Here is a 22,329-nt window from a genome sequence, read left to right on the forward strand (position 1 = left end):
TGGCATGTGTATTTCTCTGCTTGAATTTTTTGAAAAAATTTCAGGTGTTACTAGCTTCTAAATGGATTCTGAGATTAGGACTATTAATACTCCGAGAGATGTTTTTCCTCTCAGTTGTCTTTGAGGAGTATAGTTTGGGAAAAATGCTAAATGCTTGTTTGTTTTATATTTTTATATACTCTGGTAGTATTTGGAAGATAAATTTGATAGAATTCTGTCTTGGGAGTTAAGCAATGGAACTTTTTTCTTAAGATGTCTTTAATGGTAATTAAAATAAAAAATGTGCTTACAGTTAGACTTAATATTTATAATAGTTTATTACTACTATGAGAGGTAGTGAGTCAGATAACTGATTGATACTTTCTTTAAGCCAAAAGTGAAAGTATGATATTAATTATTCATCTTTTGGCCTGTGTTGAATACTTTTTATTTTGTGTAGTCTTTCTACACTGTCTTTTATGGGCAGTTTTGCTTACTTAATTGACAAGTAATCTTAAATTGGGGACATTAATAAATTGAAACAATTAGTTTGTTTTTTGGGTACATAAATTAGGGTGACAAAGCATAAGATTTATGCTACAGGACCTCAGTCGAATTTATCAAGATGTGTTCAGGTTTTATAAGCATTAAAAATAATACCTATTTATAACAGTTAAAATGGGTCTGGTAGCAATCTAAATAGCTTAGTATATATAGGTGGGTATATAGATACATGTATTAATACCAGTAACTAATAAATATAAAATAAATTGTTATTTGATGTCTTCAGTAAGGCCTACCTACCTTTTATTTATGCATGTTAAAAAATCTGTGCTTGTGCAGAATTTACACTGAAATAATAAAATAACTGTTTTTGAAATCAGTAAATTAATGTAGACTTAGATGTTGCAAAATTTAGGAAAAAGTAGACATTTGTTAAAGCTAATCAAATGTAATTTTTCTGTTCCTATAAATAAGGTGTAACCATTATTTAAAGCAAAATTTAAAAGCTGTCTTGAATTCCATCCATGTTTAGAGGTATATTCAGATAATATTGTTTAGAGATTTATCCCTCCACATATGGTTGTTTTAAGTAGAATTTTTACTTCTAAAATCCAGCATGGTGCTTTTGAAAACTTACTCCATATGCTATTTCCAATTTAGTGTGACTTTGTACACTGTGTTTTAAATTATTTTTGAGGACTCCATAATGGAAATAGATAGCCAACTACATATAACTATAAGTAGTTCTTCCAAAATAGATATACGTAGTCAACTTTCTAAGAGATAATTTTAGCGGTGTCAGTAAGAAAGGACACAAAGGGAAAATGTGTGAAAGTTGTAGTTCATATCAAAATTAATTGATAAGAGTCTAGTAATTAAAAGGCAAATTGATGAACTTTAGAATAAATTTTTCATTTTTTAGTTGTAAGGATTTTTTTTTCTTTTTAGTGTCTAAGATTATTTTAGTGTTACTGTCATTTTTATTAGGCAGTTAAGATGTTTATAAGCAAGACATTTAGGCATTAACCCCCTTCTTCAGATAAGTATACATAAATTGGTTCTAAAAGTCAGGACTTTAAGAAGTTTCCTGAGACAAGGGAACTTTTTTTGTTAGTGATTCTCAAAAATTTTAGTAGTTTCACAAGGCATAGTTTTTGGAATTGGATTCTTTTAGGCATCTCTGACCTGGTTGGTGAGATGTCTTTTTAACCGGCTGGGTGTAGGCATCCTTTAAATTGAAGCTGATTACATGGAATAGGCTTTTGGTTTTTTCTGTCTACTTGAAATTGAATGGAATTTATTGGAAGGTTATCAAAACTGTTTGCATCACCAGTAGGTAGTTTTAGTAACCAGGAGCACTCATTAAGGAACAAATTTCAATTCGCACATATTTGTTTTTTCTTTTTCTTTTTTTTGACTAATTTGGTTATTTGCCATTTCTGGGGATTAAACTTTAAAAAATGTTCTTCTTTTCTGTATCTGATGTTCTGTGTGCTATTAGTGATGCAGCCAACACGAACGGTTGTCATGTGTAACACAACTTTCGATCACCGCGAAAACACCGTCCTGGGAAAGCGTCCATGCTTGATATCGTTTGGTTCATGAACATTAAGTTTCCAGTACAGGTGACCCATAGCTCAAAGTGTTAAATAATTGTCTACATTATTCAATTTTTAAAATAATATTCCATTAATGAGATTGTTAGTCTTTGAAGTTTTGCTCACTTTTATTTTTCCTAGTAGAGCAGGATAAAAGGAAAGACTTAAGTTCTTATTTATTTCTTTGTACAGATCTGATAGATAGATTCATTTATTATTATTATTTTTTAAGTGCAAGGGTAATTGTAAAATCATAGTGTAAAGTTTGTGTGGTGTTTCTGCTTTCCGTAATGTTTGGAACTTGCCTCTGCAGGTAAAATTCCAGAGGAATCCAAAGCCCTCTCTTTATTGGCTCCTGCTCCAACCATGACAAGTCTAATGCCTGGTGCAGGCTTGCTTCCCATACCGACCCCAAATCCCCTGACTACAGTAAGTATTACACACCTTCTTCTGAAAGAGATTTATGTTGAACTGTGTAATCATTTGAAAAGGAGCTTAGAAAATTATTTCTGTTTTGAATCGTTTTTTTAAATGAAAAGGATTCAAAATGTCTACTTAATTTTTCTACTTTATTTTTCTACTTAATGTCTACTTAATTCCCCCTCCGCCCCACATTATCACTGACTTAAACTGACTTTTGGAATTATTTCTGAAGTAATTGGGCATTCATTTAACTTTGAGAACTAAAATAGATTATTTGTTAGAGAATCAGTTATTGAAACTAAGCATTTTAGATCGCATGGGGAATTGGAAAATCTAAACTATTTCCCCGTTCAAAAGGACTAAATCTATTAAAGTAAAATAAAATAAAATGATCCACAGCTTTGTAACAGGAAAAAGAATCTCAGAGAAGCATTTGTCTGATACTGAGAAAATACAGCAAGGTAAAAACATGGTAAAGATATTTTTTCATTAACTATGTGCAATTAAATAGGAATTTAGTACCTCCTTTGTGATTTCTAAGAGGGGTTGAAAAAGATTTTGCTGTTACTGGGCTTTTGTCATATTTATCTTAAAGAAGGGTCATTTTTCTTCAAAAATGAATACAAGACAAAATATAAAAGTCACCTTAATTGCAAGTTGTATTTTAGCTTTGTGGTATTGGATTATTAGGGAGTAAACTAATACTAGCTTTATGATAGTAAATTTTTTTTTTTTTAAGATTTTATTTATTTATTTGACAGAGACACAGCGAGAGAGGGAACACAAGCAGGGGGAGTGGGAGAGGGAGAAGCAGGCTTCCCACTGAGCAGGGAGCCCGAGGTGGGACTCGATCCGAGGACGCTGGGATCATGACCTGAGCCGAAGGCAGACGCTTTAACGACTGAGCCACCCAGGCACCCCGATAGTAAATTTTTTTTTATTTTATTTATTTTATTTTTTATTTTTTTAAAGATTTTATTTATTTATTTGAGAGAGAGGATGAGAGGAGAGAGAGAGCACATGAGAGGGGAGAGGGTCAGCGGGAGAAGCAGACTCCCTGCTGAGCAGGGAGCCCGATGCGGGACTCGATCCCGGGACTCCAGGATCATGACCTGAGCCGAAGGCAGTCGCTTAACCAACTGAGCCACCCAGGCGCCCCCGATAGTAAATTTTTTAAAATACTTTTTTTTTTTTCTTAGAGATTTTATTTTTTTAAAGGTTTTATTTATTTATTTGACAGAGAGAGACACAGCGAGAGAAGGAACACAGGCAGCAGGGGTGGGAGAGGGAGAAGCAGGCTCCCGCCAAGCAGGGAGCCTGATGCAGGGCTCAATCCCAGGACCCTGGGATCATGACCCTAGCCGAAGGCAGATGCTTAACGACTGAGCCACCCAGGCGCCCCTAGAGATTTTATTTTTAAGTAATCTCTACACTCAGTGTGGGGCTTGAACTCACAACCCTGAGGCCGGAGGTAGTAGCTTAACCAACTGAGCCACCCAGGCGCCCCTCTCCACCTTTTTTTTAAAGTAAGTTATACCCCCATTGTGGGGCTCTAACTCACCTGGAGATCAAGGGTCTCAGGCTCTACTGACTAAGCCAGCCAGTTACCCCTTTGATGTAGTTAATTTACCAAAGTTATAAAACAAAGTGCAAAATTTTAGGTCTTTTTTGCATAACTTTGAACTGCTGGAGACCTGCATTGTGATCGCTGGTGGAAATTATTTTTAATTTTTTTTTTTGGCGAGGGGGATTTTTTTTTAATTAATTTAGAGGGGGGTAGAAAGAGAGGAGGGGCAGAGGGAGAGAGAATCTTAAGCAGGTCCCACACCCAGCATGATGCCTGGCATGGGGCTCGATCTCACAACCCCCAGATCATGACTTGAGCCCAAATCAAGAGTTGGATGCTTAACTGACTGAGCCACGCAGGTACCCCCCCTTTTATTTTAAAGATGTATTTATTTGTTTTAGAGAGAGAAAGAGCGTGAGTGGGGGGAGGGGCAGAGGGAGAGAGAGAATCTCAAGCAGACCCCACTGAGCAAGGAGCCCCTGACAACAGGGCTTGATCTCATGATCCTGAGATCATGACCTGAGCCGAATGAGCCACCCAGGCATCCCAGGAAAATTCTTTTTAATTCAACATCTTATCATTTGAGATCATGACCTGAGCTGAATGAGCCACCCAGGCATCCCAGGAAAATACTTTTTAATTCGTCATCTGATCGTTTGAGTTAAGCTTTTTAGAAATGTTCTAGAAAATTTTATTTTGTTTATATTTTGGTATATTTTAACACATTAATTCCTGGATCACTATCTTTTTTTCAGAAAGTATTGTTTTGCTATCTTGACAATTCTTAGGGTTTATTGAGCAACAGCATAAAGTTTTTATTTAACTTGTTGCCTTGAGGGGAAATGGTTTTCTTTAAATTCAGCTGTAGATATCTATTATTTTAAAATTTAATTTATGAAGAACAATTTGAATTAGAAAACGGGACAGGTGGCCCATTGTGACTTGGCTCCTGCTTACCTCTCTGACCTTTTTCCTACCTGTTTTCATGGCTTTGTCTACTTCAGCCATATTGGCTTTGTTGTTTCTTAGACACACCAAGCACATTTTTGCTTTAGGGCTTTTGTACTTACTCATCCTTTGCCTAGAACATTTCGTCTTCAGGGAGGCCATGGTTTCTATGTCGGAAGTGTTACATCAGAGGTGCCTGGGTGGCTCAGTCGTTAAGTGTCTGCCTTCGGCTCAGGTCATGATCCCAGAGTCCTGGGATCGAGCCCTGCATCAGGCTCCCTGCTCGGCAGAGAGCCTACTTCTCCCTCTGCCACTCCCCCTGCTTGTGTTCCCTCTCTCGCTGTCTCTCTCTCCATCAAATAAATAAATAAAATCTTAAAAAAAAAAAAAAAATAAGTGTTACATCAGGAGCCTGGGTCATCTTTAACCCATCGAAGACCGAAAGGGTAACTAAATACTTAAGTTTCTTAGAGCAGGGCTAGAAAGTAGATTAATTAAAAGAAGGGTAATTGTATTGTTACAGAGCACCTGCATTCAGTAGAACTTTCTGCTGTGCTGAAAACGTCTGTATCTGTACTATCAAGTGTGGTAGCCACTGGCAAAGTGTGCCTATTGAGCACTTGGAAGCAGTCCCTGAATTTTAACTAAAATTCAGATAGCTGTATGGGATTAGTGACTGCAATATTAAATAGCATAGGTGTAGCAGAAGGGTATAGTAAAAAAAAAGAGACAGGGAAAAGTTTCTAAAAAAGAGCTGAATGATCTTTAAGTTTGAGAAACTTAATAAATTTTTTTTTTTTTAAGATTTTATTTATTTATTTGAGAGAGAGAGAGTGAGAGACAGAGAGCATGAGAGGGAGGAGGGTCAGAGGGAGAAGCAGACTCCCTGCCGAGCAGGGAGCCTGATGCGGGACTCGATCCCGGGACTCCAGGATCATGACCTGAGCCGAAGGCAGTCGCTTAACCAACTGAGCCACCCAGGCGCCCTAAGTTTGAGAAACTTAAAAGTTAGATGGATTAGATGGTTTGGAAAAGCCCATTCCAAGTGTGTGTGTGTGTGTGTGTATGTATATATATATATATAATGTCCCAGTGGAGAAAATTTGTAGGTCAAAGGGATTGACAACTGGGAGTGCCTGGAAAGGCTTGCTCAGTGCTTTAAACCCATGCAAAACTAATAAATAATAAGAGTCATATTTGTGATTTAACTTAAAGATATATAATAATTTTCTTGCACAGTAAAATTTAATGGGGGCGCCTGGGTGGCTCATTTGGTTAAGCGTCTGCCTTTGGCTCAGGTCGTGATCTTGAGGTCCTGGGATCGAACCCTGCATCTGGCTCCCTGCTCAGCGGGGAGCCTGCTTCTCCCTCTCTCCTGCTCCCCCTGCTTGCTCTCTCTTTCTCTCTCTCTGAAATAAATAAATAAAAATCTTTAAAAAAAAAAATTTAATGTAATGACCCTCAAATATCTGTGTACCTTATAATACCATAGAAGATAAGGTGTTGGGGGAAAAAAGGAGTGTCAATGCATAAGCAAACCATGGAGAAAAACTAGGCTTAGAGGGTGGTAGCCTTGATTCAGAGATCACTCACCCATTTTGAATTAAGATATTTTATACAACTTTATGATAACTTGAAGTGGTAATGCTGAGCAACAAATCCAAGATGTTAGTAGCAAGATACCACAGATTATGTAATAAATACTATGAAGAAAAAAAGTGATGTGGTAGAGAGTAAGTGAAGCTTTATATAAAGTCAGGGAAAGCCTCTTGGAGGGGATGAGTGACCTGATGCTTGAAGGATTTGGTTGGCAGAAGCTGAGGAAGAGTTTTTTGGCAGAAAGAATGCCAAGCAAAAGCCCTAAGGTGGGAAAAACTTTGTCTTCAAGGTACAGGATGGCAGTCAGTATAGTCGATGCTTTGGAAATGGGGGCAGTGGTAGTATGTGTTTTGAGTTATTGGAAGGATAGACAGCATACCGATTATAGGGCTTTTGGGCCATGGAAAGGAATTTGAATTTTATTCAAAAGGTAATTAGAAGCCATTGATTGGCTTTAAGCAGGGTAAGACATAATTTGACATTTTATTTATTTATTTAAAGATTTTATTTATTTGACGGACAGAGAGGGAACACAAGCGGGGGTGGGGGGTGGGAGGGGGAGAAGCAGGCTTCCCACCGAGCAGGGAGCCCGATGTGGGGCTTGATCCCAGGACCCTGGGATCGTGACCTGAGCCGAAGGCAGAGGCTTAACGACTGAGCCATCCAGGCGCCCCTAATTTGACATTTAAAAAAGATCATACACAGGCCGTTGCGACACCTGTAATTGATACTTGTTTCATCAACTTACGTTTTTACCTTTCGGAAGTGTTTTTACATAGTATTTGTTTAATCTTAGTTTCATAACATTGTATAGCCATTGCTCAAAATTTTCTTTCTTTTTTTTGGAGAGGGGGAGATAGAGAGAGGGAGGGGTTGGGAGGGGGAGAGAGAGGATGTTACGCAGGCTCCATGTCCAGCGCAGAGCCTGATGCAGGTCTCATCACACAACCCTGAGCTGAAACAGAATTGAATGCTTAACTGACTGGGCCACCCAGGCACCCCAGTGCTCAAAGTTTTCTTAAATCTCATAAATGGAAATGAAAGTTATAGCTGGTTTCCCCTTGAAATGTCTTCTCATTAGTTCTGCAAAGTCTTCTGTTTTCAAATTTTGAGATACTCTATCTTTCCTAGTTTAAGTTCACATTAAAAACATACTCCTTAATGCTTGAACTAAAAACTGAATTTCGTAATGTTATAAAAGATCATTCAAAGGTTTTGTCCTTTTCCCATCAAAGTATAGGTGAGTTCAGCTTTTCAGTTTTCTTAGGTAAACTTTGTCCCTGTTTCAGTTTTAGTCTGTGCATGGTAGTACCTTGCTTTAAACACTTGGTAGCTGAGTAGCTTTGAGAAAATTATTTAATTTCTGTAAGTCTTCTTTATCTGTGAAATTGGCATAATACTCATACAGCAACTTTATAGGACATAACTGCTGTGAATAACTTCTGAGAATTGACTGTTCATTTTTAGTTTCAAGTTTGAAAGTAGTTAAAATACCCAGATAGTTAAGAATTATGTTGTATTTCTAATTACACACAGAACTACTGTGACCTCCTTCTCAATAATTCAGACATATACATTGCTTAAAGTTGGGACTCCCTAGTCACCTTCCATTCTTGTTGAGTTGATCATTTTCTTTTTAAGGTTAAAGAACAGTAATCTTTGATACTAACAGAAAATATGTGTTCTTTCTTTTTTTTTTTTTAATTTATAGTTGGGTGTTTCCCTTAGCAGTTTGGGAGCCATACCAGCAGCAGCACTAGACCCCAACATTGCAACACTTGGAGAAATACCACAGCCACCACTTATGGGAAATGTGGATCCTTCCAAAATTGATGAAATTAGGAGAACAGTCTATGTTGGCAATTTGAATTCCCAGGTAACTAATTTAAGAAAAAACTGAGTGGTAGGATCTCTTACTCTTTCCCCCTTCTTCAAAGTCATATCGATTGATAAAGTAATATTTACCTAATTTTTAAAAAAAGAATTACTTTATTAAAGTGTGACTTTGTTTCTTCAGACAACGACAGCTGATCAGCTACTTGAATTTTTTAAACAAGTTGGAGAAGTGAAGTTTGTGCGGATGGCAGGTGATGAGACTCAGCCAACTCGGTTTGCTTTTGTGGAATTTGCAGACCAAAATTCTGTACCAAGGGCCCTTGCTTTTAATGGAGTTATGTTTGGAGACAGGCCACTGAAGTAAGAAACTGTAAACAAAGAAATTTTAATGATAATGGAAAAACTTAAAGTATTTCTGATGTAATTAAGGCTTTTTTTTTCTTTTTAATAGTAATTGGCAATTTGTGGAAAGGAAGACTTTGTGTTAAGTATAAATGAAATACATGAGTTACCATTTTAGCCTTTAAAGTTGTATTTGAAAACATATTTTCTATTTTATAAGATCTAATTTGATATTAACATTATTTATATACCCTATATAATGATTATAGGTCTTTTCCCATAAGCTCTAATAAAACAGATTGGGTTTGCATTATGACTAGACTAATGGATGATTGAACATACGAGATGAACTTAGAGTAGTACTGTAATAAGAATTTTGATAAATCCAAAATCCCAAGAGGAAAATAATATTAAGTACCCAGAAGTGTTTTAAATCAATCATTTTGAGTTTTAATATTTTTTCATATCGTATTTTGCAAAATGAAAAATTGGTATAGACTTTACATTCTCAAGACCAGAAAATCTATTTCTTGCAGATTATTGAGGCAGCAGTTTTATCTAAATTTCATAGGTAATTGCCTTAGTTATACAGCTTGATCAGGATTCAGCTGTGAAAGGATAAAATTTCTTTTTAGTGAATGCTTATCTTCTCAGTGTGAAGGGGGTAAAGTGAAACTCACCAGATTCATTTATGTGCATCAGAGAAACCACTTCTGACCTAGTAGGGAAGAGTTTTATCAGGTGCCTCCCACATTCAAAGCTGTATCTGACTCACCCATGGTCCAAGATTGATTAAAATTGTGCACATATTTAGCCTCTCCTGCATCCTCCCAGCGTGCAGAGATACCAACAAAATCTTATAATCCAAGATGAGAAATGATGTATTTTAATATTGGTGTCAGCATTTAATTTATTATAATTCTAAGTTGTGTGGAAAAGCAATTGTCCTGGTATATTCAAGTTGTTAAGGAGTCAGCTAGGGTTCAGTTTTTCTTTCTTTTTTCCTTGCTTTTGGCTCTGTTAGCAAGACGTAAAGATGAGTGATAATGAGATTAATCATGGTTTTGATGTTGGTTTTGATTATTCTGTATTTAGCTGTATCATTCTTAATGTGCTTTCGAGATGTCCTCCGGTTTATAAATATGTGTATCATAAACATTTGTTTCATATTTTGTAAAATATGGTGTGTATTTGTGATATGCTAATATTTTTAATTTAGAATTAATCACTCCAACAATGCAATAGTAAAACCCCCTGAGATGACACCTCAGGCTGCAGCTAAGGAGTTAGAAGAAGTAATGAAGCGAGTACGAGAGGCTCAGTCCTTTATCTCAGCAGCCATTGAACCAGGTAAGGCCACGGTGTTGTTACATAGGTTGCAGTTTAAGATCATAGAACCATAGAACTGGAAGGAATTTTAGAAATTATCTTGTTTAGTCCCTCCATGTTACAAACAAGAAGACTGAAACTCGAGAAAGAGTAAGTGACTTACTAGTGTCAAAGGTCAAAGAACTGGTTAGCACAAATGTTGTGTTTTCCTATGATACTGAATTGAGGCATATTAGCTTGAGTTAATCAGATCTGTATGTTTTTGTAGCAAAGTCAGTGCTCACAAGTGATTGGCTTAAAGCAAAGTGTAAATGTTATTGTGAGGCTAAAAGTAAGAATAAATATAATTAAAAGGTTATAATCAAGCAGGTTCACTTTCCTTCACAGTTCTCATTTTAAAAATAGGAAAGAGAGCCCATGATTGGCAAAATACAAAGACTGTTTTAGCAAGGTAAAGGAACACCTATTCAGACTTTCATGTTGCTTACGGAAAGTTAAAAATCCAATCTAAAAATGTCTAGGTGGTTTACAGTTGAGCAAATTTTCTACATTAGCACTCAGAATTTAAGCTTCACTGCTAGCAAAATAAATGGAGAGAAGATTTAAAATCACTGTCATAGGAATTACAAACATGTTATAATCGTACATTATGGCAGCAACAAAATATTACGAACAGCTGTTTATAATCATCTGGTTTATATGTACTGCTGCAGGGTGGCTGCACTCAACGAGTTTATGCAATGACTTTCTTGGATGTTTCTGAAGGATAATTGCACAGGAGGAGGATGTACAGAGAGTAGGCCCCTTGCACTATATGTGGTACATTCCACTTGTGCCTGATTATTAACTGGGATCTTTAATTGTTCTGAGCTTACACTGCAAAGTGGTTTTTTCCTCCCAGAGTCTGGAAAGAGCAATGAAAGAAAAGGCGGTCGATCTCGTTCCCACACTCGTTCAAAATCCAGGTCTAGCTCAAAATCCCATTCTAGACGAAAAAGATCACAGTCAAAACACAGGTGAGAATTTCTGCTATCATATTTAAAATTTTTTTGGTCTAGTATTTAAAATAGTTAAGATTTTCTGAGTTTTTGTTTATGTATCAGAATTTAGAAATTTCAGTGGAGTTCACCAGGAATTATGCTTATCATTAAATGTTGCTTTAATTATAATACTGTAGTTAAGAATGAAATTTTATCTAATTGATACATAATTTTTATTATCTCAATTTTCTGTTTTAGAAGTTGGTTTTCTCTTAAGGTGCTCTATTCCTGATTCTTCTAAGAATAAACTATTCTTTATATAGGACTGGCAGAAACTTTTCATTCTTTTTCTTGAGAAAAGGAGAAAAGGGAATATATATGTATGGTGATGCTGAAATATTGTTGTAATGGCTGTGTGCACCTTCCCCCCCTCCCCCCCCCCGGCTACTCAAGGCTTGGGGGAGTAGCACCTCATATCTTGGATTCCAGTACCTACTTATCTCTAGTTCCGTGAGTCAAATAAGGTGCTTTAAGTCTTTGGTTTTTTTGTTTTTGTTTTTTTTAAAGATTTTATTTATTTATTTGACAGAGAGATACAAAGCGAGAGAAAGAACACAAGCAGGGGGAGTGGGAGAGGGAGAAGTAGGCTTCCCGCGGAGCAGGGAGCCTGATGCGGGGCTCAATCCCAGGACCCTGGGATCCTGACCTGAGCCGAAGGCAGATGCTTAACGACTGAGCCACCCAGGCGCCCCAATCTTTGGCATTTTTGATGATAAGAGCCTCCTGCACCCACTTTGGGATCTGAAACACAGCAGTAAATTTGCAGCTTTAGTTCCAGCTACTGTATTATGCTTAAGCTCTGTTTCTGTTCTGTTTATCTTACTTTGGAACATAGTTCTGTCATTTTAATTTTCTTTTTTTAAAAAAAATGTGGGGCGCCTGGGTGGCTCAGTTGGTTAAGTATGTCTGCCTTCGGCTCAGGGTCCTGGGATCAATCCCCACATTGGGCTCCCTGCTCAGGGGGGAGCTTGCTTTTCCCTCTCCCACTCCGCCTGCTTATGCTCTCTCTGTGTCAAATATAATCTAAAAAATAATAATAAATAAAAAATCTGTCGTGTTGTACTTAGTCTGAAGTGGACCTCAAAACGTGAACTTGCAACAGCATTTTGATTTGGAAGTGCCCTAAGAATCGTGTTTAAAGTGAAAAATTTTATTGTCTTCTTTAAGATATGGAGGGAGGTGTTACTGAAATGTGAGAATGTATATGGTGGATCCCAGTTGCGTGTTAATATGTACACACGTAGGTCTAAGGAGAAGATGTAGAGAAAAGTGTATGTGCGTGTGTGTGCACGGCGTGTGTGGTGGTATTAGAGAAGGAGGAAGGTTTGAGAGGAGGGGAAAAGGGAACCGGTATGCTGTAGTTGAGCCTCATCAGCAAGCTCGGTTTAGTCTGTTTTTCTGTGATATCAAGGTGTATACTTCTCCATTATTCTTTGTTTGTAAGGTCTCTTTTGCGATACGGTTTTACTGTCTCCCTTCAAGGGTTTCCAGTAAGGCAAGTTCAGGTCCAGGTGAAGGAAGTTGTTGCATGTACAAGGCATACGTTAGAGCAACAGAAGCCAGCGCTGGAGAAGGAAAGTGGTAGAGAAGCAGTGGCACTAGATTGTGGACATTTCTACAGGTTGACAGGATGTGGTGAAGGTGAAGGAGATAAAGGAAATATAAAATTGAGCTCAAGAGTAATTACTTCTTTTCTGAGGAGGAAAAAGACCATTGACCCGAATTTCATTTTATGTTGATTACAAGAGCTGTGCTCCAAATACACTACCTTAGTGGTTTTATGAGGCTGGAAAAAAGCAAAACTTGATTAACATCGTTTCCTTGATAATCTCTGTGAAGATTTATCTGTTGGAGCAGATTTATTTAACTCTCTGCTTAAGGTGCTGGCTTTTATCATTTTAGGTATATTTGGATATTTTCCCCTTCCAAGGGTTAGTAGGGGAAGGGTTTTTCAGTCTAAAATGAAATTTGTTAATTACTGTTCTTAATTCATGAGAATTTTTTTTTTTTTAAGATTTTATTTATTTATCTGACAGAGACACAGCGAGAGAGGGAACACAAGCAGGGGGAGTGGGAGAGGGAGAAGCAGGCTTCCCGCCTAGCAGGGAGCCGGATGTGAGGCTCGATCCCAAAACCCCGGGATCATGACCTGAGCCGAAGGCAGACGCTTAACGACTGAGCCACCCAGGCGCCCCCATGAGAATGTTTTCCTGTAGGTTTGTCTGACTGTGTAGCATTAGAAATTACTTGCTTTTGGCATACATACACATACTTGTAACGCTCTCATATATTTATGTAGTGTGTAAATTTATACTATTTTTATACATGTACAGAAACACATATAGCCTCTAGTGAGTTCATAAAGAAATACAAAAGAAGAAAGGTTCTTTTTAAGGGGAAAAAAAAATCCCTTAACTGAAAACATTTGACTTAAGAATCTTGGCATGGAAGGATCTTCCCTGGTAGGGGAGGGGGATAGCAGGCATTTCTTGGCTTCCCCTGCGAGTGGGATTTGATACCCTTAGCTGTGGCTCTGCCCCACTAGACTTATTAGCAGGAGTGCGAGTTGCAGGAGCCTTTGCTCTTGAAGGCCCACCTTCTTCTACTTTCTCAGCATTCTCAGATGCTTCTGGAGCCTCCCTCTAGCCCCTATCCTTTCTTTTTTCCTTCCCCTTGTATAGGAGGAGGCAGGAAGGGGTTTCTTGTCACTGTGATCTTGGCTAGGACTGGGGAGATGTATTTTGACTTTGTTCAAAATTTTATATGTGTGTTTTTCAAAGGACAGTGTTAGAAAAGGTGGGTAGTACTGTAATTATTATATTTTAAAGTTAAGTAACCTTGACAGACCAGCATGGGAACTATAAGACATTTTATAGTATTTTAATGGGAAACAGCGGACTTAGAGTTGAACTTTGATGAGACATGATGCTAAGTTGCCCTGTATTTACAGTTTAATTTATAAATGTGATTTTGCACATTATGCTGAAATGAGATCTCCTAATGATAACTCAAGTCTTTCTCTTTGGTTGGATTAGATTTGCTCTTGACTGGAAGCTTTTAGCATTCCTAATCAGAACACTTGTTTGGAGGTGACTAGTGGGTGAAATAGGGACATGAAAATATTTAATGTCAGAATTAAAATACAGTAATTACCCTTGGGACTTCCAAACTCTGAGGACCTGTAGGGGTAAGGTGGGAAGCCAAGTGATCAGTGTTTTTAAAATTAATTCTTACTTCCTAAGGCTATACTTGTTTTTTTAAAAGGTGTTTCTTTGCTTAATTAAGGTTGGAAAGCAGTGTTTGAGGAAAACAAAATTACTATGTATATTTTTAGCAAGGTTAAGTAGAACAGAAATGTAAAGACTTTCTATTAAGTACATAGAAGCAAAGGCCTTATAGAACATTCCCCTTATGTGGATGTCTGTAAATGGATTAAAAATGTCTTAAGTTTTGCAGTTTTGCTTTTACCTACCACTTGCCCCATTGTCTCTTGGGTTATTAGTAATAAAGATTTCAACAAACTGTGGCTTATCTTCTTGTATTGAAAATACGGTATGAAAATAAATGTATAATTTTTAAAACCGTAAAATAGATGAGTGGTTCAGTTGAAAATTAGCTGTTGGGAAACATTTTAACTAACTGAAAAATGTGTTTAAAAAAACAGGATTTCATTATTAATTGAAAATTGTCTCAAGATTTTTCTGGCTTCTTAGCATACCACAAGAATTTAACTGTATGTATTTCTTTTATAGATCTTTGTTTTAACTTAACTCATGAAAACATGACTATCAAGATGAATTTTAATTATATAAAGCATACTTGTGGAAGTTCATTTGATGTCCTTGGAATAAATAAAGCTGTAACTTAAAGTTTTCATTTATGTTAATTATTAATGCTGATGATCTTGAGAGTTAAGAATTTTGAACATTTACTCTGTGCCCGAGACTGCTAGGCAGTCTTTCATGCGTCATCTGATTTAGTCCTCATTATAGCCCTAGGTGATGTAGGTATGATTCTCCAACTTTGTAGATGAAGAAACTAGGCTTAGAGAGGGTAAGTGAGTAGCCAGAGTTCTCACAGCTAGTATGTGGCAGAGCTGAGTGTCAGAGCCAGATTGTTTCACTCCAGAGCTGGTGAGTCTCATTACTTTGTTATTTGTGTGCATTCAGTTTTGTTATATTTTAATAAATAGTTGCTAGGATAAAAATCACATTATTTAAGCATTATTTCAGTGGGAATAAGGAGCCTAGAGAATTTCAGAATTGGAGTAAACGTTATTTTTCCCGCAAGAATTCCAGTAATAAAGGTTTCTTTTAGGGGGCACCTGTGTGGCTCAGTCGGTTAAGCGTCTGCCTTAGGCTCAGGTCATGATCCCAGGGTCCTGGGATCAAGCCCCGTGTTGAGCTCCCTGCTCAGCAGGGAGTCTCCTTCTCCCTCTCCTCTGCCCCTCCCTCCCCCTGATCATGCTCACACTCTCAAATATATAAAATCTTTAAAAAAAAGGTTTCTTTTAATAGCTATGTTTATATAGTTATAAAATCAAGAGGTCTTGCAAATCCAACATTTAATTATCTATATCTTCAACTCATGAGTAATGTTTATTTTCCTGTCACGCTAGCAGCGTAATTAGTACTGTGCTTCCTTATACATTCTTTTTTTTTAATTTTTTTTTTAATTTTTATTTTTTAAAGATTTTATTTATTTATTTGACAGAGAGAGAGAGACAGCGAGAGAGGGAACACAAGTAGGGGGAGGGGGAGAGGGAGAAGCAGGCTCTCTGTGGAGCAGGGAGCCCGATGCGGGGCTCGATCCCAGGACCCTGGGATCATGACCTGAGCCGAAGGCAGACGCTTAACGACTGAGCCACCCAGGCACCCCTTCCTTATACATTCTTAATATATGTTATGACACACATCACACAGCCAGTTAGAGAAACTCTTGAGCCAGAAAAAACACTATTTCTTGTGAAAGTATAACCACAAGCAATTACATGCAAGTCAAGAGTTAAATTTAGTTTATGGTATACACACTTGTTCTGTGGGAGAAGTTACAGTAACAGGCATATAATAATTAGACAAGAAAGCCACACTTGAAAATAACAGCTTCAGTCTGACATAGAAAATAATTTCTTTCACTTTGTGTTCTCAAAATGAACTGTTTGGTAAAGTTGCCAATAAATAAATTACTGGAAATAATCTGAGGCGTTATGTAATAGGGAATTTTAAAATATTGATAAGTACTGTTGGGATAGGTTTTAAATTTTTCTCACTTGAAAGACATCTTAAATTTTTAAAAATTGAAATTTTAAGAGTAAGTTTTGACATTCTAACAACTTGTTTTTCTTTAGGAGTAGATCCCATAATAGATCACGTTCAAGACAAAAAGACAGACGTAGATCTAAGAGCCCACATAAAAAACGCTCTAAATCAAGGGAGAGACGGAAGTCAAGGAGTCGTTCGCGTTCACGGTGAGTTTTGGGGAAATTAGTGGTAATTTTTCTTGTGGCTTCACTTAATTAAAAAATGATTGTGGTTTAGGTTTTTAATGAGAGACAGTAAACTTTTTTCTGATTGTTTTAGTAGTGATTAATACTGATTGCCATTGATTTGAATCTGATGATGATTAGAATGACTCATGAGGTTTCTAAAATACATAATTAAACCGGTAACTCTTTCATCTAACAGCTTCATGTACACCTGGGTTATATAGAGATTATCATGTAATGTATTATAAACTAGTATAAATTGTTTTGGATTGATAATTGTTGAGGAACGAGAGGGAGGTCCTTTTTGGGGAGTAGAATAATTTTAGTTGTGAATTTATTTATTTATTTTTGTTTTTAAAGGGACAAGAGAAAAGACACCCGAGAAAAGATCAAGGAAAAGGAAAGAGTGAAAGAAAAAGATAGAGAAAAGGAAAGGGAAAAAGAGAGAGACAGGGAGAAGGAACGTGAAAAAGAAAAGGAACGGGGTAAAAACAAAGAGAAAGACCGGGATAAAGAACGGGAAAAGGACCGGGATAAAGACAAGGAAAAGGACAGAGAGAGAGAGCGGGAGAAAGAACATGACAAGGAGCGAGACAAGGAAAAGGAACAGGACAAAGAAAAGGAACGAGACAAGGACAGATCGAAAGAGATAGATGAGAAAAGAAAGAAGGATAAAAAATCCAGAACACCACCCAGAAGTTACAACGCATCAAGAAGATCTCGTAGTTCCAGCAGGTTTGATAATGCTTAAATTTTTTACTGATGACAAATGAAAATGTAAGTTTTAACCAAGGGGGAAGAGATTATGCTACGTAAGTGGAAACAGTACAATAATAACCAGATCATTGCCCTCTAATTGCAGAATAAGCATTTTCTCTAGTAGAGCGCTTGCCACAGTATTGAACCTATGAGGTGGAAGAGATGATAATTGGGCAAAGTTATTTGAAAAGTTTTAACTATCCTTCGTAATTCCTGGTGCTGACAGTGGCCGCTGCTGCTTATTTTTTTGGAGGATGAGATGGCAAGGACGAGTTTTTCTTTTTTCTTCCTTTTTTTTTTTAAATGGAAGAATTGACTTCTTGGTAAATTTTAATATGCCGAATGATTATTAAAATTTCATTTAAGTGATTTTTACTGCTCTGTTTGTTGAGTGCATGACATTTAAATTTTGGTTTTCCTTGATCTGTCAATTTTTTTTGTTTGTTTTTTGTTTTTAAGATTTTATTTATTTATTTGACGGAGAGAGAGACAGCGAGAGAGGGAACACAAGCAGGGGGAGTGGGAAAAGGAGAGGCAGGCTTCCCGCTGAGCGGGGAGCCCGATGCGGGGCTCGATCCCAGGACCCTGGGATCATGACCTGAGCTGAAGGTAGACGCTTAACGACTGAGCCACCCAGGCGCCCCTGATCTGTCAGTGTTAAGGTCTTTCTTTTTTTCTTAGGACTGTTCCCTCTTAATAAGTACACTGCCACCAGGTGGCAGCAGGTTGCCATAGTAACAGCTGCAAAAAGAGGACATAGGACCTTCCCTTGATTCAAGATTATTTAAACCTATATCCATTACTCCACATGATACAATAACTGAGTGAATGGAGGTTCCTAAACTTGTTTTAAACTAGATCTTAAAAATACTGAATAAAACACCTATTTTAGCAAGTTTTATGGCTCTTTTAATCGTGATTTTCACAGAAGGTAATTGGAAATGAATGTGTATTTCCTGTTTTTCTAACTTTGTGTTTCAATAGCTTGTTCTTAATACCAGTCTTTCGTTAGGTATTACAAGATAATTGCAGGTGTTTATTGAATGTTTTACCAAATGCCAGATTTTGTCTCTGCACGGTTTTTTATGACTAATCTTATTCCTCACAGTAAGTCTGTGAGAAGACTATTATTATCATGGTTTCAAAGTATGGTAATACCATAGCTTTTGGGAAGTTTTCCATCTGCTGCTCTGCACTTCCAAATTAGAAATACGGTAGCTCTTTCTCTTCTTTTTAAGAGATTAAGTTTGAGAATTCTCTAATCAGTACTTAGTACCTGCTTTAAGAAACTGCTGCAGAAGCATAAAGTTGAAAACAACAGTGTATGTTTAACTGGGGCTTAAAATAAACAGATCACTACCATATTTCAGCACACTGAACCAGAAACTGAAGAATTAACTTAGTCTCATTGCTGTGGACATCAGTCAAGCCTTGCAAGCCTGTTCCTTTACTGTGATTTTATTATCTGTCACACCTTCCTTTGTGTTTATGTGATCATTTAGTTATTGTCCTTCGTAACACAAAACAATGTTTTGATCCCTTTTAAATTCAGTTGAATTTACTTTTGGGATGACTTTGAAATATTAATTTTTTCGGTGGCCATTTTAAGTTGCTTGACATTTAAGGAAGTTCAGATGTTTACATTCATTCCTAAATATATTCTTAACTAACCTCTGGGGCCTGGGGAAGAAATGCTGACTAATGTTAGTTTCTAAAGGTTCTGAAGTTTGGCACGTTTTGTGCTTTCATAAGAGCTTGGTGAAGAGTTAAAATTTGTCATCTTTTAGCATTTTTCTGTTTTTCATGTGCTCTGATTTGTTTAGTTAACAGGAAACGTTTTAATGGCTCAGAAAAATAGAGTACTTGGTATTTTTATGTTCAACGTCATCCTCTTATCTACGTTTTTATTTTATTTTTTTATTTTTTTAAGATTTTATTTATTTGAGAGAGAGAACAAGCAGGGGTGGAAGGGTAGAGGGAGAGAGAGAGAGAAGCAGACTCCCCGCTGAGCAGGGAACCTGATGTGGGACTCAGTCCCAGGACCCTGGGATCATGATCTGAGCCGAAGGCAGACGCTTAACTGAGCCACCCAGGCGCCCCCAATCTACATTTTTAAAGAAAATTTTGATATTTAAGCAACTTTCAATGTTTACAGTAACTAGCAATAAAGCTAGTGAGGAGAAAGGAGAAAATATTGACACCAAGTATATGCAAGAGACTGTGCGTGGTACTTTATAGGTATCATCCTAAATCCTCATAACAATACTATCAAGCTTGAGTTATTAACTCCATTTTCCAGTTGGAAAAACTGAAACTCAGATTAAGTAATATGACCTTAGTCATGCAGCTGGTAAGGTATGGAACTAAAATTTAAATCTAAGTCTAACCAACTACAGTTCCCTATACTACCCCTGACTGCCTCTTTCTCAACTAATTGACGTTCTAGATTGCTGTCTATCCAGCCTTAGCGCTCATTATCATCAGCTGTTAGTTATTAGATGTCCACCTGTACATAGTGCTTCCTGAACGAAGTTAAACAGTCAAAACTGGTCAGGGTGGAACCATTTTGTGTAAACAAAGTCTAACATACATTGATATTCTCATGCTATGAAATAAGTATCTATGGTATTTATGCTGGGCTGTTACAGAATGGCATTGACTGAATGGAATATCTTCACCTATTTTCACATTAGTCAGGAAGTATAATATTGGGGTGTCTTGGAAATAAAATTGGGTAATGGAGGAGAGAGCTTTAGGTAAAATTGGAATTGATGGTGTTTTCAAAGTTCTTGGCTAATTTGGTCTTAACATATACTGTATCTACCACATCTGAGCATTATCTAATATTTATTTTATAATGAAAAATGTAGGCAAAATGCTTCTTTAGCCTAGAATATTCTTACTGAGGTTGTATGGAGGACTTGGATTCTAGGGGATTTGGTTCTTTCACCTGTATGGCCACTAATTATTAGAGCTCCTTGTGAGATCGTTGGACACATTAATCATAGTAAGTATGTCCTCCTGAGTGCGTCATCCCCTGAGTTATGGACATCTTGAAATTCATTGTTTCTCAGTTGACCATGCTTCTAAATGAAGTAATTTTGAGTATGCATCATTTGCTAACATGTTAAAGAAAATCGTTTTTAATAATACTAAACACTGTTAATCCAGTAGTTATTTTTTTATTTCATATTTAAGGCCCAGGTTTTAACTATTTTACTTCTAAGCAACTTGTGCACTCGGTTTTAAATGAATAGAACAATAAAATGGTAGGAAGTTGAAGGGTAAAACAATTTCTCTGTGAAATAGATTAATGTAAATGCTTTTTTAGAGACATTCTAAATGCTTGGATTTGTAAAGTTCACATCTTGCAAGCCACCTTAATCTTTTATAAAATAATCCACAGTGGGGCAGCAAGGAGCTAGATGCAGGACAAAGGATCTGGATAAGCAAAACAGAATCTGAAATATCCATTAATATTTTTTCTATTCAGGAAATTCTTGTTCAGATAAACCAGATGAAAAGGAGTCCTCTTCCTTTTCTGTTACGAAATCTTAGAACATATTTTCATGTCTGTAAAATTTATGGTTCAAAATTTGACCTGTACTAATATTAGAAAATAGAACATGTTCTTAAAGGACATGAGTTTAAACTGGTCTTTGAAAGACTGTTAACTTGAGAGCATTAAGGACCTTTTTGCTTTTGTGTATTTGAATTGCCCATTATTAAAATTGCTATATTTTTAAATGATGTATTTTTGACTTTCAGGGAAAGGCGTAGGAGGAGGAGCAGGAGTTCTTCCAGATCACCAAGAACATCAAAAACTATAAAAAGGAAATCTTCTAGATCTCCATCCCCTAGGAGGTAGGTTGAAAGTGTGTGCTAAATCTGAAGATGGAGCGGGGGAAGAAAAATCTTCTTTTGGATCTATTTTTAAACTTTATATTTTGAATGAGTAATATGTTATACATTTGCATGTTTCAGAAATCCCAACAGTATAAAAAGTTATACCTCTGTAGGTCTTCACTACATCCATGCACTCATCTACTGTGTGTCCATAAGTAGTGACTTAACTTTTTTGTATTGTATATCCTTCCAGTTTTGTGTAGAGATATACGAGATCGAAATTTATAGTTTCTTTTCATATTTCTTATGCAGAAGTTAGCACAAAAAACACACTGTTGTGCCCTTGCTTTTTGTCACCCAACTGCCCGGAGAGCTTTCATCAGCAAGTGCCGCTTCATTCTTTTTTTTAGAACTGCATGGACTTCCATTGTGTGGCACTACCTTGGTTTATTTAACCAGCCTGCAGTAGAATGGGTTTGCTTAATTTTCCTATTACAAATTAGACCATACTGTAACGAATAGCTTTAGACTTAACTTTGTTGTGTGCAGCTGTGTGCGAAAATTCCAAAAGTGGTATTGTTGTGTCAGAGTGTGTTTATAATTTTGAGAGTTGTTTCTTTATCACCCTCCGTAAAGATTGGCAGCAATTTGCACTTCAGCCGGTGTGTACGAGAGTGTTTTCTGTCAGCTACACCATATCATGTTACTACAGTTGTGGATTTTTGTCTGTCTGATAGATGAGAAATGGTATCAGTATATAGTAATTTTAGTTGCATTTCTCTTAGGAGTGAAGGTGACCTTCTCTTCATATATTTGAAGGCCATTTGTATTTCCTTTCCTGTGAGTTGTTGGTATGCTTTGCCCATTTTTTTTTTTTTTTGTGGGCTCTGCTTTTTGTTTGTTTTTCTTATTTCCAGGGGTTCTTCTTGTATTAGAGTGATTATTCTTTTTTTTTTTTAAGTTTTGTTTTTTTGTTTTGGTTTTGGTTTGTTTTTTGTTTTTTAGTAAACTCTACCCCCAACATGGTGCTCGATCTCAAGGACCCTGAGATCAAGAGTAGCATGCTCTTCTGAG

At 36.8% G+C, this 22,329-nt stretch overlaps 1 protein-coding gene across 4 annotated transcripts in view; it reads left to right on the plus strand.

Annotated features, from left to right (window-relative positions):
• SREK1 (splicing regulatory glutamic acid and lysine rich protein 1) overlaps positions 1 to 22,329 on the plus strand; it is a 41,726-nt gene that overhangs the window by 12,623 nt on the left and 6,774 nt on the right. For 3 of the 4 annotated variants that reach the window (XM_021702196.2, XM_021702197.2, XM_021702199.2), the window contains exons 3-10: positions 2,395 to 2,510; positions 8,330 to 8,494; positions 8,636 to 8,814; positions 10,016 to 10,146; positions 11,027 to 11,141; positions 16,513 to 16,632; positions 17,011 to 17,385; positions 21,178 to 21,273. In XM_021702196.2, coding sequence (XP_021557871.1) covers positions 2,395 to 2,510; positions 8,330 to 8,494; positions 8,636 to 8,814; positions 10,016 to 10,146; positions 11,027 to 11,141; positions 16,513 to 16,632; positions 17,011 to 17,385; positions 21,178 to 21,273 — 1,297 coding nt within the window. Of the gene's footprint in view, positions 1 to 2,085; positions 2,109 to 2,394; positions 2,511 to 8,329; positions 8,495 to 8,635; positions 8,815 to 10,015; positions 10,147 to 11,026; positions 11,142 to 16,512; positions 16,633 to 17,010; positions 17,386 to 21,177; positions 21,274 to 22,329 lie in introns of those variants that run through there. The other variant, XM_021702200.2, reaches the window with a different exon arrangement.

The sequence above is a fragment of the Neomonachus schauinslandi genome, chromosome 7, assembly GCF_002201575.2.
Source record: "Neomonachus schauinslandi chromosome 7, ASM220157v2, whole genome shotgun sequence".
NCBI classification, from domain to species: Eukaryota; Metazoa; Chordata; class Mammalia; order Carnivora; family Phocidae; genus Neomonachus; species Neomonachus schauinslandi.